This window comes from Echinops telfairi, unplaced genomic scaffold (assembly GCF_000313985.2).
Source record: "Echinops telfairi isolate 266 unplaced genomic scaffold, ASM31398v2 ScPeMD7_7424;HRSCAF=8462, whole genome shotgun sequence".
Lineage (NCBI taxonomy): Eukaryota > Metazoa > Chordata > Mammalia > Afrosoricida > Tenrecidae > Echinops > Echinops telfairi.
In genome coordinates this window covers 2,099,458-2,116,991 of record NW_022111324.1, presented here as the reverse complement: position 1 = coordinate 2,116,991, position 17,534 = coordinate 2,099,458, and the positions used below count along the sequence as shown (strand labels likewise).

Genomic DNA, 17,534 nt, shown 5'->3' with positions numbered 1-17,534 from the left:
CTACCCATTTCTTCCTTATTTTCATCATTTTTCCCCTTCCCCACCTCCTCCCCAGTTGTCTACCATGTGCATCCCTGCATTTGATCTGGTATACAGTAGCTTTTTAGTAGGTTTCTTATACTACCTGATTTCAAAACTTAGTATAAAGTTAATCAAGGTAGTATGGGGAAATAAAGATGAAAAATAGGACCAATGGAGAAGATTGAGTCCAAACACACACACACACACACACACACACACCACAGAATGAATCAATTTTCAACAAGTGGTATTAGAGTTCATTTGATGCCATACACAAAAATTCAGATATCCATCAATAACAGCTAACATTCTAATATTTAACAAAGAAAAACACAGGAGTAAATATTAATGACTTCAAATTAGAGTAAGATTCACACAGGAACCATAAAATAAATTTATCAACTAGATGTTCCAAAATTTTTTTTAAGTCTTCTCATCAAGACACTGCTATAAAACTGAATAGGCAGTTATAGACTAGGAGAAAATATGTATATCTAATAAGTTAATTGTTGCAAACATCTGATAAAGCTTTACAACTCAACAATAGGACATATAAATTAGTTAAAAAATAGGCAAACAATTTGAGCACACAGTTCACTGAAGCAGACAATAATAAGTATATGAAAATATGTTCATTGTTATTGCTCATTAGGAAGATGCATATTTAAACCACAGGAAGCCACTGTACATCTTCCAGAATAGATGCAATGAAAAACTGACAATATCTGTAATATTAAGGAAGGACACAGAATACCTGAAACTCTTATACAAAAGTGGTAACAAGGCAAAATGATAGCACCACTTTAGAAAAATATGGCAGTTCCTTAAAGTTCTAAGAAATCGGCAGTTCTACATGATTCAGAATTTCACTCTTATTTACTCAAAAGATCTTCATGAAAGCTACATATGTCCAGCAACTATGACAGGGGCCAAAACCAATCCAGGGATACATATGGCAGCCAACTAATAAGAGGGGGAAACAGAAAGGGGGGGAAAATAAGCCTTGGGTAGGTTGGGGAGCAGGGCCCTAACCCACCCAAGGGGAGGGTATTGTTTATATCTCCACAGGAGAGGGAGAGAGAGACCAGGCTTCAACCTGATGTGACAAGATGTGAATACAACATACCAGCATGTACCAGGGAACCAATAGAGAGGTCTACAGGGCCGCCCCAATCACAACTATGTAGACACCCCCTCCCCCACTGAAAAGAATGCACTTCAGAGGACAGCACTGGGGCTGCAGCTTGGGCAGAGGGGCGCGTCTGATTAGAGCACATGGAGAAACGAAAAGGGATGGAGAGGGAGGGGAGCACATCCTGGCCCACCAAGCCCGGAGGACGATGTTCCTGCTCAGAGCAGACAACACACAGAGAGGACCATAGAGTGGACCCCACCACGAGACACAATGTCCGTCACTAAACCATAGCACTGTGGGGGACAATACTGGAGACACAGTATGGGAACTGTGCACAATCTGACCCCAGCACACTATGGCAAAACACTAAGGGCATGCAACAGAGCAGTGAGGGGAGCAAAGTAATGAAATCCCTGGGGAATACCAAAAATAGACTTTGAAGACAGAGTGTGTGGTACCCCAGCAGACTCCACCAGAAAACACTCATAAAGACCAACAGAGACCTTAAACTATCTATAGTCCTTTCCACGTTTGTCAGTGGCTTTCTTTTTGTTGTTGTTGTTGTTATTGTTTTGTTGGTCTTGACTTCCTTTGTTGTTTTAGTTTTGCTAGGTTTTTGAGATTAATGTATTTGTAAGTCTATCTAGACAACATAGGTGGGATAAATCAGAGATGAAAAGAACGGGACTAATGGTTCCAGCAGGATATGGGAGAAGGGGATGTGGGAGAAAGGAGGTAGGGAACCAACCCAGGGACAAGGAGTTAGTGAACTAAAATCAACAGAGAGAAGGGCATAGTATATCTAGTGGGGCTTAATCAAGGGCACTATAACAGCGAGGAATTACTAAACCCAAATGAAGGCCAAACATGATGGTGGAACAAGAGGAAAATAAAAGGCAACAGAGGAAAGAACTAGGAGGCAAAGGGCATTTATAGAGGCCTAAATACAGGCGTATACATATGTAAGTATATTTATATATGATGATGGAGGAATAGATCTATGTACTCATATCTATATGTTAAGAATTAAGGTTGCAGATGGACATTGGGCCTTGACTCAAGTACTCCCTCAACACAAGTTTGTTCTAATAACCTGGTATTCTGTGATGTCCACCTTTCCAACACGATCGCTGAAGACAAAATGGGCGCATAAGTAAATGTGGTGAAGAAAGCTGATGATGCCTGGCTATCAAAAGATATAGCATCTGGGATCTTAAAGGCTTGAAGATAAACAAGCAGCCATCTAGCTGAAAAGCAACAAAGCCCACATGGAAGAAGCACACCAGCCTGTGTGATCACGAGGTGTTGATGGGATCAGGTGTCAGGCATCTAAGATCCAGAACAAAATCACATCCAAAGTGAAAGGGGGGTGGGGGAGGGCACGTGGAGTGGAGACCCAATGCCCATCTGTAGACAACTGGACATCCCCCTACAGAGGGATCACAGGGAAGAAAGGAGCCAGTTAGGGTGCAATATAGCACCGATGGAACTCACAACCTTCCTCTAGTTCTTTGGTGCCTCCTTCCCCCCACTATCATGACCTCAATTCTACCTTACAAATCAGATTAGGTAGGGTGGGCGGGGGAGGGAGGGGTAAAAATGGCAAGCTGATATCAAGGGATCAAGTGGGAAGAGAATGCTTTGAAAATGATGGCTGCATATGTGCAAATGTGCTTAACACATTGGATGAATGTATGGATTGTGATAAGAGATATAATAAAAGTATTTAAAAAAAAAATCTTCATGAAAGCAAAGTGCCACATCTTTCTCCTAAGGAGCAAATTGCTGGTCTTTAGATTAGCAGTACAATATTTAATGCATTGCATCACCAGGGCTCCTGAAATGGGATACTACTCCAAAATAAAATGAAACAGACTACTGATAAATGCAAAAGCAAGCACGAATTTCAAAAGTATTATGGCTGCATTAAAGAATTCATACACAAATGACTACAGATTTGTGATTACATTTATATGAAAATCTGTTTTGTGTGAGTGAGTTAATTCCAACTCATAGCAACCTATACAAAATTCAACCTACAGTCACTGTCATAGGTTGCTATTCTAAGTAGCAGGTAATTCGCAGGGCTGAGAGTCAAAATTGCAGTGCTAGAAAGCAAGTCAGTGGTTGCTAGGGACCAGGAGGTGGCTGAAGAAGAATGATGGCAAGGGAACTGACGGGAACTTTCAATTATGCATTTAAAATTTTATTATGTGTAAATTATACATCAATAAAACTTTTAAAAACCGAAAGCACATCAAACTTTTAGTAACAGAAACCACAAAAACCAAAGTCACTGCTGTGGAGTCTAGTGCCCACAGGACAGTGAGACCTGCCTCTTCGTGTCTGATACTGCAGCTCTTTATGGGAGGTGAAAGCCTTGACTTTGTCCCCCAGTAACACTAACCAACTCTACGTATCAAATAATCAAGTTAATTAAGGGACGTGTCAATGTAGCTGCAGCTTTCTATTCAGCTACCATTACATGACTGTCCCCACCAAAATACTAAAAGATATTGTGTTCACGGTTAAAAACAATTATTACAGCTAACAAAAGTGGTCTAATCCATGTAGCAAACATCACAACTTGAATTTTACATCAATTTGTATTCTCAAATATTCAAAATATTATTTCAATTAAAAAATTTTTGCTTGATTTCAGTTAAAAGATTTTTGAAAAATGGCTTTTCTGTAAATCTACAAATGAAAAACTTTCCAAGAGTAGGATATGTAAAAATTCATTCTTAAAACTGTGAGAAACTACCTAAAAGCAAATTAAATGAGAAAAAAAATTGTTAAATACCACAAAATATCAATGCTGTACTTCCAAACTCAGTACCATTGAGTAGTTTCTGATTCCCAGTGACCCTACAGGACAGGGTAGAATTGCTCCCGTGGGTTTCCACGGCTGAAACTCTTTTTGGGAGTAGGAAGACGCATCTTTCTCCCAGGAGTGAATCCTTGCCTCACTGCCACTTACTGAACATCTTAAATGCCAGCCACTGTCATAGCTTGCTATTCTCAATAGCAGGAAATTGTCAAACTTGGGTAGCCATCTCTGCTATACCATATGAACAACTCCAAACAGCCCAAAGCCACAAAAACACAAGCTCAATGTTCAATTTATATAATAATGCTCCATTTTAATGTTAAAAATGAAAATGTAAAGCTGTTAACATATTAAACAATATTTTGATAATTATCATTTCAAAAGGTTTCTCATTGTTAGAGAAAATAAGTGCTATTACTATGAATAACTATAATTTAGTTTCCTTTACATTTTAGAGTATATTTTAAGTATGTATCAATGGAAAGAGAAATATTAGATTGAAGTCAGAAAATAAGAATGGTTGTAAATTCTAACTTACTTGGATATAGAACATCAGCAATCTCAAAGTCATTCACCCGACAGATGGGCAGAAATGAGTCCCTTAAAGATGGATTGAAGAAAAAAGATTGAAATTGTAAGTTAAATACCAAGTCCAAGGAAATAAACATTTTATTCTTTAAAAAGCTTTCTGTAGATACAAGGTGGCTTCAAAATAGTGACAAATTTTCATTATCTTTTAATACCATTTTCCCATAAATTTTTTAAGCACCTTATATTTTCTAAAGCCAAAGGTTCAAGTTAGAGGTCTACAATAATACATAATTCTATATCACAGAAATCTACTTTTTAAAAAACCCAACTTTTTATAGTGGATTAGGTGAGGGCTAATGAGCAGATGAATTTCCCATTCAAATCTCATCCATTTTTTTTCGTCATTCACTGCCATCGTCACAATGCACCATCACCTAGCCCACTTCCTCCCAGGTTGCCTGTTCCTATTCCTCCTCCTTTCTTAGCCTTTCTGAAATTTGTCCCACAGTAATGCCTTTTACATTTCAAATGGTTGATTATCCTAAGGGGTGTGTACCTCACTAGTGTTATTATTTCCCTTATACATATGTCCATTGTTAGACTGAAAATTGAGCCGTAGAAGTAAGTACATTTCCAGACCTGAAAGGGACTAAGCCAGTCTCAGGAGTTCCATCAGCCTCTGTTCAACCAATAAGCTTGTTCTTTTATATTTTCTGATACAAATACCCATGTAATGCCAAAGTAGAGTTATAGATTCCAATAAACAGCACTGTGATAATTAGCTTTATTGTGCCAAACTGGCCAATAGGAACATGTGGAACTAATCAGGTCAGTTTGATTGGAGAGCAAAGAGATAAATGGCTCTGTAAGGCCCACTGCCCTCTCTCTTGCTCTCTGGTGATCAGTGTGTGCTAGAGTGTGCTGCTGCTGTAGCTAGTTCTCTGCCTCAAACTGTGAGCTACACTACGTAGGCCAGGCCAATCCATGGATTGTGTCTCTAGAGCTCGAGGTTCCTTTGAAAACTGCTTCACCACACTGTTAGTGCGTACATCACTTGAGCTTGAGGCTGGTGGATCCTGTTGCCTTGAGTTGATATCCCATCTCGAGCTACTGACTGTTGGTGACCCACCCTGCTGTTTTCTGCTTGCCTTGCCCAAGGGAGGATTCTGCTATCTACTTCCTTGACTTTGGGACAGGCAACCCGTACCACCTGGATTTGAAGGACTTCCAGTATATTAACTGTTCCAGGAAGTAAGTAGAAATGAACCCGCTACTGCTGTGTGGACTAATTAGCAGTTATATTCCTTCTCACTGTACAAACCTATCCTCTTATATAATCATAAGTGTCCTGGTTTTGTTTTTCTAGAGAACCCTAACACAAGCACACACTCCTGGAGGCGCTAATACTTTTCAAGAACACAACACTTTCCAAAAAAGTAGGAAACAACTTTAGATGAAAATTTCTTAGCCCTTCACTTAAAAACATCTCACGTAATTATCACAGGTTAAAGCAATTAACCTGTTTCAACAGAAGCTTACAATTTTTAAATGTACATGGAGGTTTACAAGCTCATGAAAAAATGGCATTAAGACAATGAAACTTTTCCTTAAACTGTTTGAAGTCCCTTCATGTATGAGATGAAGTGAAAGAGGGATGTGGTAGAAATGCCACGCATGCACAAATCGTATCACTAAGAAAGCCTGTTATTGTTATTGAGTTGAGTAGAACTCATGATAACCTCTTATGTTGCAGAATTTAAAAAAAACAAACGAGAAACTGCGCTATAGTTATCTTAGTTGTTACCTTAATGAAGGAGATCATTAGGCCTGTCCATGTAACTGTTGGTGGATTTGAACCTCAACTTTTAATTTAGCCGTCAGGCTATGAGATGAATCAATTAATATGGCTCTTCTAGCCATAATTCCTTGTGTGATGTATTATAATTCTGGACTCCATTCCTGTGGCTATACTTCCATTTTGGAGGGCCCTCTCTGTTCAGGATTAGGGTGGGATGTATCTTTAGATTCTACCAGAAGGTGTAACTTAAGTCATTATCCTTTGTTTCCTTGGAGGTATGGTCTGCTAAGACAGAAAACCAAACTGCCATCAAGGCCATTACTCTAGGTATCAGAGCCATCTTGGAGAAAGAGAGCCCAAGTTCAAGGGAAGAGCACGTTCCAGTTCTCTGTCTGAAGTGGCCAAGGCATAGACCAGAGGCACCAGAGACTGTGGCACGGAGACTACAGGGCAGAGCAAGAGGAGCAGCACTGAGACTAAGGGACTGTGAGACAGAGCAACAGGCAGACTTCCTGGTAGATGGAGGCAGAACCCATGGCGTCGCATGGCTGAGAGGCTGTGGACCAGAGAAAAACTTGGTTGCTGGCTGAAGAGAAGTGTTGCAGTAGAGCAATGACTGTATGCTTACTGTTTATGGAACCTGACTTTCTTATTTCTTAATAAGCCCCCACAATTGTGAGTATTGTCCGTGAGTAGGAGGTAGGAGTTGTAGGTGGCTATTACAATGAATTACTGAAACCAGTAGAAAAGTAGAATGCCATGGGAGGAACTGTTGGGGTCAGAGTCAGTAAATACCGGACGGAGTGTGGAGGGATGCTGAACGCTGCCTCAGCAACAGGGAAGCCAAGAGATCAGATATGCTCTCCCAGTTTATCACAGGTTACAAACTTGTTTGTGTTGCATAGCGACATCAAAGAAAGCTTAAATCAAGGTAAATGTTAGTGGAGAATAAGTAAAGAAAAGGCTTTTACTCACAGATGGATAAATAGATTGCTGACTGGTAAGAAGCCCTCCATTATATGTGGATACATGACTTCGGAATTCACTGGCATCTAAGTGCAAAAAACCACAAACTCTAATTAAGTTAGACAAAATGAGAAAAATAAGCTGCAAGAAATCTTAATCATACCTTAAGGTCAAAATATATTAACTTATTATCATTAAATTAAACAAGCAATAAAGATTCCTGAGTAAAATTCGGGCTATTCTTAATATTAGTAATGTTAATTCACCAAAAACATTCCTATTAAGTCATTCTGACACCTACTGACCCTGTGTAGGAGCCGTGGGAGTAGAGTGGTTACACAATGGGCTGTGATGCCCATGGTTGGCAGTTCGAAACCACCCATAGCTCTGAGGGAAAAAAGAGTGGGCTTTGTACTCCTATATACAGTTATAGTCTCGGAACCCACAGGGGTCGCTAGGAGTCAGCACTGACTCGATAGCAGTGAGTCTGGCTCGGTTATTAACTATAGACAGCACAGTAAAATCGCGCCATGAGGTTTCCAAGAGCGAAGTCTGTTTTTTAAGACTGTGATTTGGGTGAAAGTTTACAGAGCTAATCGGTTTCCCACCCGACACTCTATGCACATTTTCCTTTGTGACTTGGGGTGCAATCTCCACGACGTAGCAGCACTCCTCCACTTCCTCCCCAAGCCTGTCCTCTTCCTGGAGGCGCACTGCCCATCTCTCCCGGGCAGCTGCTGGTGCGTTCCAATTGCTGACACTCCCTCAGCAGCCCAGTCCTTCACCACGATGATGGCACATGGGCACAGAATTAATTAAATACCAGGTAATATGCAAAACATTTTACATATATTCTCTTTTACAACAACCATATGAGAGAGTGCGATCTCTATTTCACAAACAAAGCCAGTACGTTTTTCAAAGATCAAAGACTTTGATTTAAAATAAAATGTAGTCCTAATGGTTAGAATACAAAGGCACTTGTTACATTATTAATGCTTCTTCAGATAATTCATTGAAGATTTAACAACAAAAAGATTAAGAAAAATTATCTTCTTGATTGGAAACACTGAATTTGCTAAAAGTTTAGTGGCCTCATTTCAACTGTATCCAATCATATTACATATCATCTACAGTAATGTTTGAGTCCTTACTGAGAGTAGAACAACAGCTGTAAAGCACTTTGCTTTGATTAAGTCTATGAAAACAAACCTATGAATGATTGTACAGCATCAATAATTTCTAAGTCATTCTGTCTTTTACAATTGCTCTCATCTTAAGTATAAATGAAAGATATCAATACAGAGAAACCACCATTAAATCCAATAACCACTTGTATAAACTTGATCTTTTTATTTATTTTTATAGTTTCTTTTACTTTTAATCATTTTATTGGGAGCTCATACAACTCATACCCCAATCCACAAATCCATCTTGTCAAGCACATTTGTATATTTGTTTCCCTCATCATTCTAAAAACTTTTTCTTTCTACTTGAGCCCTTGGTATCAGCTCAATTTTTCCCCTCCCTCCCCCTTGATAATTTATAAATTATTATTATTTTGGCATGTCTTACACTGTCCAATGTCTCCCTTCATCCACTTTTCTGTTGACCGTCCCCAGGGAGGGGGTTATTTGTAGATCATTGTGATTGGTTCCCCCATTCTCCCCCACCTTCCCTTTACCCTCTTGGTATCACTACTCTCATTATACATGCTCTGGTCTAGCTGGATTTGTAAGGTAGAATTGGGAATCATGACAGTTGGGGGAGGGGGAAGAAGCATTAAAGAACTAGAGGAAAATTTTATGTTTCATTGGTGCTATACTGCACCCTGACTGGCTCGTCACTTCCCCAGGACCCTTCTATAAAGGGATGTCCAGTTGCCAAAGATGGGCTTTGGGTCCGCACTCTGCACCCCCACTATTCACAATATAATTTTTTGTTCTTTGATGCCTGACACCTGATCCTATTGACACCTTGTGATCACACAGGCTCGTGTGCTTCTTCCATGAGGGCTTTGTTGCTTCTAAGCTAGATGGCGGCTTCCTCAAGCCTTTAAGACCCCAGATGCTATATCTTTTGATAGCTGGGCACCATCAGCTTTCTTCACCACATTTGCTTATGCACTCGCTTGTCTTCAGCGATCATGTCAGGAAGGTGAGCATCATGGAATGCCCGTTTAATAGAACAAAGTGTTCTTGCATTGAGGGAGTACTTGAGTAGAGGCCCAATGTCCATCTGCTACCTTAATACTAAACCTGTAAATATATGCACACAGACATGACTTTCAAAGTCACATTAACAGTACACGAGTCTTACATTTATTAAAAACAAAGTCAAGGATTCCCTATTCTGAAAACCAGGTACACAGCATGCTAAACAGGAAAAATGTAATAACAGAATAAAATTTCCTCTCATCATAAACCCACCATGTAGAAATGCTCCAGTCGAATTCCATATACTATTTGTAAGGCTCTCATGTAGATCATGTGTAAGACTTCAGGCTGCAAGAGAAAAACAGAATTCAGTACACTGCTACATGTCTCGAAAGTGACATCTCTATTGTTATGATCCAGCAGGATGGTCAATGGATGAAAAGGAAAAAAAAGGGTGAATAAGTATGGTGAAGTGAAATTTCTTAATATGGCTCCTCTCCTCTTGTCTCTGGTACTGCCCACTAAATGACTGGTTGGGATTTTGCAAATAGGATATGTGAAAAAAGAGATTTAGTTCCCATTTTACTGTGTGTGAGAGCCACCTCAGAAGCAGGAGTGGAGAGAATTCCTGGGACCACCAAGGAAGATCCCACAAGGAAGCAAGTATGAGATCCCTCTGTGTCTGGAGCGACGGAGGAAGCAGAGGCCATGCTACTGCATGGAAATCAGAGACACCAGAGCAAGGAGCTGCAGGGCTGAGACCAGAGCTCATGAGACTGGGAGGCAGAGCAGCGGGCTGGTGTCCTGGCCCATGCAGGCACAAGCATGTGGCTAAGAGGCTGAGGACCAGTGAGACCTGGTTGCTGGCTGAGTAGAGGCATAGATGTGCTCCAAAGACTATATCTTTAATGTTTTATGACCCTAACTTGGGGTAACCTGATAAAACTTCCCTAGTAACCCCCACTAATTGTGAGTACGTATTGTGAATTCTGTATAGCTATTGCAATGAATTGCCAAACCCAGCAGAAAAGTACCCTGGGATAAAAAAAGAAACAGGCTGGAGGCACGTCTGACTTCTGCCTTGTGGCAACTGGCCTTGGCTAGTATGGAGATTGGAGTCTCCTTACTCGTATAGCCAGGGTGGGTCAAATAAGGCCCCCACATCATTTCTTACAGGAAGTCAGTGCTTAATTTTTCCAAGTCGCAAAACATTTCATGCTACATCGCAGTTTGCTCTTATGTAATAAGTGGTTGATGGGGTCAGTGGTTGAACAGCAGGAGAGCAAGCATATCCAAACCCAACCTAAGAGACCCAGCGCCTGTGTTGGTCTTTCAGAACAAAATGTGGCGAATGTGGCAGAAATGATGACAAGGAACAAAATGACAAATTACCATTTATATAAATGGGGCAGGAGAAATATATGTATTTGCTTATAAAAGTATCACTTGCCTTTGAAAGCTTATAAAAAAATAACAATGCTTTGTTGCCTAAAAAGAGAGACAGAAAGATTGGAAGATATATGTTGGACAATATTTTCCTATTTGGCACTACACATACCTAATATCTTTAAGAAAAATTTATGGCAAAATAAATTACTTATGACTATAAATAACAAAATTGTAAACATATTTAAGATTTGATAATGTCTAAAGAAGCCCTGGCGGTATAGTGTTTATTCATTGGCCTGCAATCCACATGGTCAGCAGTTTGAAACCACCAGCAGCTCCGCGGGGAAAAGAAAGGGCTTTCTACTCAGGTGAGGAGTCAGCAGGAGCTCGACGACAGTGAAAAGGAGGCATTAAAAACAGAGGGAAAAACAATCGGAAACTTTGATGGATTCAAGTTTGAGTGCACACTTTGATCCAGGGAGCAGACGTTTAGTAGGTTGCCTGGGAGGTGAAGTTTAATCTTTCAAATCAGTGGTCTTCAAATGCTAGATGATGAACCTGTCCTGCTCCATCCACAAGTCTTGTGTCGTTAGGCGCTGTGGAGAGAGGTGGGCTCTGACCCCAGCGACCCTATGTAAGAAAGAATGGAACGCTGCCTGGTCCTATGCGATGATGCCACTCGTTCTTATGTTTGTGCCCATTGCTGCAGCCACGGTGTCAGACCACCTCATGGAAAGTTTCCTTGTTTTTGCGGACCTTCTACTATACTAAGCGGATGTCGTTTTCTATGGGTTGGCCTCTCCTGATAATGTCCAAAGTATGTTAGATGAAACTTATTACGTAAGCAATAAAGTGAGAAAAACCTGGAAAATTTGTGTAAGTTTTCCCCCATAAACTTAAATGTATTCACTTTAAAGCTCTACCATTTCTTCGAATTATTCATGCCATTGTGAATAATTAAAGCAGTGCTGTGCTCAGAAATGTGAATCTACATCACGACACCAGGTGCTTTCCTGTTGTAACTTCAGGACCAACACAGGAAACTCACAGGAGGCTTTGAGACTTCCTATGACATATATAGTTCATTTTTACATTTAATAACATAAAAAAACCCAGTATCTGTCAAAACAAGTCAATTCCCCCCAGGGCATATGGCAAGAAAATTAATCTGTAAGCTTCCAAAGAGATTTGTTTCTAAGCATTGTTTGTGTTTGGAAATCACTTGGAGTAAGTTCCTTTGAGCCCTGCCAATAAATGATACCCCCAGACCACCACTGCAAGAATAATAATAATAAATTTAATAAACTTTAATAAGTCTGTGGTTTAGAGGCTGTGTTTGAAGGAAAAAAATCTGTATTAAAGAATTGAATTCCTAATGGGAATGCAGACGTAGCCCCCATATAAGCTTAATATTATTTTTAAATTACATTCGGTATTGGATCTGGGTTGAAACACTTTGCGTATACCAAAGAGTAGGGTGCATGGTAGTGGTCACATGACAGATTTCACAGCTCCCTTTTTTCTCAAATGGCATCGTGCCACGTGCAAAGACAACTACATGTTACCTTTGGATTCGGATAAAGATCATTCTTGGTGAGGTTTTTACCATCAGCTCCTGTTAAAATCTTGTTCCGAATGTGAACCAAAATCTCAGCTACATTGTACCTGGGGAAAGATAAAGCTTCCATCTTGGGAGTCTCCTATGTATCTGAAAAACAAAAACAAGAGAACCACACAGTTACAACTATGGCATAATCAGCAATTCTGGAAGGTGATACATGAGAACAAAAGTAGCAAGCCAGATTGACCTGTTCGCAATACTTTCAGTTATTATCAAACACCTAGTAAGATAAGCACAAATATGAGGGGACTTCAAGAAGCTCATAGAAAATGTCCATTAATTCCACTTTTCCACAAACTTTTTGACGTGCCCTTGTATATTTATATTGCTTAAGAAAATATTTATTTCAAAGTACTTTTTCCTCTAAATTTTCCTGATGCCGCTTTCTTTGGCTGAATAGAGAGCTAAGAAGTTCTGTAGTATTTTATTTTGCTCGGTTTCTAACGTTAAGAAGCAGAGGACTTAAAATCCTGCGGATGAATCCTTAAAGGAAGGAGTATAGGCAGCACCACAAGCAGAAGCAGCATATAAACAACAGCCATAGAGGACAGAATAAAGTTGGACTCTGGTTTACCATCCCAGTCAACACAGTAAGATGGCTAATAAGGGTTAAGATGCAAGTGGCTAGATAAATAATGAGAATCCAATGCTGTGATTGGCAGGCATTCCAATTACCAGACGTCAAAACTTTAGAAAGAACAAAAGAAGATCTTCTGATTATGAGTTATCCTCGTGTGTCCCACTAACACAGAAGCCCTCATCCAGGGGGATCTGGGCTTTTCTCATTGCCACGACCTGCCTGGTAGATCCTGCTAAACACCCTATAGCACACATAGCCGCCCTCGCAAAACAGAGACACCTGGTCCAAAGCTTTCCTTTTATTTAACTAATACAATACTTATAATGTATTGTGATTAGGTTTACAAAGTTCTGGCAGCTCTCATAAACTAATAGCTGTTCCTGTTCCTTCTACCTCTCCCTGTGCCTGGTAGAACAGTAGGGGGGAAAGAGGAGAACCAGTAGTAAAGCCGCCAACTCAGCAAACACCTGTTCTATTACCTACACATCCCCCACTCTCCAGGGAAAAAGAATGATCCCAGAGATTCAGTGTGAATCTATTCAGTTCTGGAAACAATCAGGAATAACTCACAATTCTAAAAATCTAGTATTTTAGGTTTAATATTGCTTAGAATAGGCCTAACAAGGAGTTTCAGTTACCTAACTGATCTCTAACAAATGTAGGTATTTATTGTAAAAAATGCCAGATAAATAGCTTCACAGTTCTGCTTGAACACTTGCAAATGGCAAAGAAAGCGGATTTTCAAGGAAATAATCCATTTCAGCACAGTCCTAAGAGCCCTTTCACACTAGATAGGAAGAAGTCTGTTTCACTGACACTTGTATCTGCTGGTCCTACTTCTAGTCACTGCAACCACATAGCATGTTACTATGTGGTTTAAAATCTTTAAAAACATGAAGAAAGCTTTCATATCCCTCAGCTATCATAACGAAACCTATTCTTCTAAGGCTAGGAATAATTTCTATTCAGCACTCTTTATGTGACATTGTTGTAGGTACTTCTCTCTTCCCATGGCTCTGAGAAATGGGCTGCCCCAACGGACCACGACATTCCCCACGACGCCTGCATTGCCTGACGTCCCAGGGCATGGAAATGGTTCTGCTCTAGTGGAGCAGTCACGGAAATAACGCAGGGTATGAACAGTCTGTATACACCCGAGTGTAAGCCGACCCGAATACCAGCCGAGGCACTTAATTTTACCATGAAAACTGCATAAAAAGTGTGCTGAAAAACTTGGCTTATACACAGTCTATGCAGTAAATAGGCAATGGCTGCCTGACCTAACAGACTACAACTGTAGCCCTTAGGAAAAACCTCTATTATCAGTTACTCAGATCTTGTTCAACATGACCCATTTATATCAAGCCAAGCCTTCTCCATCTTCTAAGTAATTGATTATAGGAATCTTAAGCTAGGCTTTGTATTTCATACTACCGAATTTCATGTAGTCGAGCTTTCTTCTAGAAACTCTGTGTATCTAGATCCTGATCACATATTAAGGTACCCTATTCTGCAGTACGGTGCCCTTTGAAGTATAGGGGTTTCGAGCTGGAGCTGCTAAGCTCAAAGTCCACGGTGTGCAACCACCAGCCGCCCTGCAGGAGACTGAAGTTTCTACTCCAGCAGAGGCACAGCCTGGGGCACTCGCTACCCGGTTCCATAGGGTCACCATGGACATGACAGCAGCGAGTTTGGTTTTTCTACTCATTCAACATAAATATACAACCATCGTAGGTTTAAAAATGACTGGAAAAAAATGACTGGAATAAAGAAAGACTAAAAAAAAAAAGACCTTTTCAAAACAGGCTGCATCTGGATTAGAGATTATGATAAAGAAAAATATAAACATCTACACTATTAATAGCACATATTTCTCACTAATGTCTTACACAGTGCTATTAGATTAATCCTTATAAACTAACTGGACCATGTAACATCTATACAAAAATATTTCACTTACCCCACTTACACCAAGTTCAGTTTTTTCTGCTTTTCCTAAAGTCTTTCACAGTTTAGTAATCCCATAACCTTTTGCGTGCATGTTAGTCTGCTCTATATCCTTCACAATTCCTATCTTTCTTTCATTGAACAATTAGTGTCAATTAGTCCATCCATGTGTGCTTGGATGAGGAAAGGTGGAGCTAGAGGGACTGGGGGCTGGGGTAATTTAAAGGAATAACGAGATGACTTCTAACCAATACTGTGAGATCAATGACAGGGTAAAGTATATATAAATAGTATGTATAAAATCACCTTCATCATAGGGGCAGAAATTAAGGGCTAAGTGCCACTGTCCTTATTTCATCTGCAATACCACAAGTGCTGAGGAGGGCAGGTTTGGTAAGTAGGGAAAAGCACCATGCCAACTAGCAGATGAATCCCAGCTTCAAAGAATTAAGTACAGTTCCTTGAACTCATTCAAGAAAAAGTATCATGCTTAGTGTCATGCAAATACCGTATGTACTTGTGTATAAACCGAGTTTTTCAGCATATTTTTAATGCAGTTTTGTGGTAAAATCAGATGCCTCGGCTGACATTCGGGCTGGCTTATACGCGAGTAAATAGGTACTCTTTTCTTTTTGGGTTAAGTATTGTGTGGGTAGGTTGGGGGAGGGATTGAAATTCAAAGAAACAGAAACAAAGTTTACTCTGAGCTGTATTTCTATATGCACTTTGAGAGAGCATTCTGATTAAAATCGGACAAAACAAAGCAAAACAAATAGCTGAATTGTTGAAAATGAAACTTTGAGTTAGCGCAAAACAACAATTGTTTCATAATTTAAAAACAATTAAAAAATTGTTAACCACCAGTCTCCCATGCATCAAGGAAACATTAAATAGAAGCACTCCCAAGATTTGAGTTTTCAGGCAGTTTCAAATATCTTTTCCTTACTAAATATAAGTTTTCATGGTAACTAAGGACTTACAGGTTACCGAATTAACATTAAAAACAAACAACAAAATCTACTGTCATTAGTAGGTTTTTAACTCATAATGATCCGTTGTAGGGTTTTCCCAGGTATAAATCTTTATTTACATCAGGGGGTGGGTACAAACCATCTGGCCACAGGTCAAATTAGGCCCATGAAGTCATCAATACCAGCCAACATCACAGGTCTCACCAAAGAGAAGCAGTTCCAGGCATTACAATGTTAATACAATGTTCGACCAAAACAGCAGGTGAGTTTTTAATTTGATGGTTTTGTAAGGCCCTGAATGTTATAAATATCCAAATAGTCCTTGGTAGAAAAAGAAGGCTCTCCTCTCCTGCTCGATGGGAACAGGTTCCTCATCCTTCTCCAGCAGAGAGGGCAAGTTACTGTTAGCTATCCATTGCTTAATCGCCAAGGTCAACCCAAATCCAAAACAAACCCATTGCCATCGAGTTGAATAGGACTCACAGGGACCCAACAGGACAGGTTAGATCTGCCCCTGGGGGTTTCCTAGACCTTAACTCTAAAAAAAAGTAGCTGCTAAAAATTTAGCTCTCCACCCACCTGCAGTCGTCAGACCTCCTGCCTTATCTTTAAATATGATTATTAGAAACAGCCTTATCAGAAGGCCTGGAGTCTTTTTCATTAAACCACAAGGCAATGGTTACATTGTAATTGATTGCCCTTAAAGATGGATTGGCACAGTGGCTGCAACCACCACAAGGGCGGCAACAATTGTGAGGATGGTCCAGGAACTGGCCGAGTGTCAAAGAGTCTCTAACTAGGAACCCACTCGACAACGCCTAACAATAGCACCGTCCTGTCCCAGCACAGAAAAAGAATTACATGGCTACTAAGCAACTTCTGGTAGAGGTGGGGGTGATATTACGCATTGAAAGGTTCATAGGGAACCCAGCCCGAAGCGCCCGGGTCGGGCCTCGGGATCTGCTTGGGAAACCCAGCGGCGCAGTGCTTAGGGGCACACAGGGTGTCTGTCGCCTCGAGTTGGAATCCACTAGAAGGTAACTGACACCAACCATCCGGCTTCCAATGAAGGCGTTAAAAAACCCTAACAACCCAAACGGATAAACACTAGCTTCAAGTTAAGCCTCGTCCACAGTCCGTGCAGCACCAGACGGCATCACTGGTTCTGCTGTTTCTGGGGTTGCAAAGGAACGAGACGGAACTAGAGTTGGCCCTACCTCCCAAGGCCTGGACTCCCCCGCCTCCCGGCCGGCGCGGCGCGGGACGGGAGCTCAGCACGGCGGAGCGTCCTGCGCACCGACCGCGTCTGCGAAGGGAGAGGGGCGCTCCTTTCGCCCGTCCTCCTGCGACCCTTCCAGCTCACAAAGCTCCCGAGGAAGGCGGAAGTGGCGGGGGCCAAGACTGGCAGAGGGGGAAAAAAAATAAACAACCCGGCCGTTCGAATTTTTCAAACTTGCCGCCTCCCGCCGGAAGTCCCTCCCCTTCCGGGGAACGCACTTCCTACGCGTCCTGCGCTCCGGGTGCCTGCAGGGACAATAGAGACCGGACGCGTTGCTGTATTTCCCGGAAGGGCACCGGGCGAAGACGCG

At 40.9% G+C, this 17,534-nt stretch overlaps 1 protein-coding gene across 1 annotated transcript in view; it reads right to left on the bottom strand.

The window, feature by feature from the left end:
• NUF2 (NUF2 component of NDC80 kinetochore complex) overlaps positions 1-17,205 on the bottom strand; it is a 38,736-nt gene extending 21,531 nt beyond the window's left edge. The window contains exons 1-5 of the mRNA XM_004706767.4: positions 17,163-17,205; positions 12,392-12,534; positions 9,711-9,785; positions 7,291-7,367; positions 4,525-4,586 (exon numbers count right to left, since the gene is read on the bottom strand). Coding sequence (XP_004706824.1) covers positions 4,525-4,586; positions 7,291-7,367; positions 9,711-9,785; positions 12,392-12,514 — 337 coding nt within the window. The 5' untranslated portion in view covers positions 12,515-12,534; positions 17,163-17,205. The remainder of the gene's footprint in view (positions 1-4,524; positions 4,587-7,290; positions 7,368-9,710; positions 9,786-12,391; positions 12,535-17,162) is intronic.
• Positions 17,206-17,534: the final 329 nt, after the last annotated feature.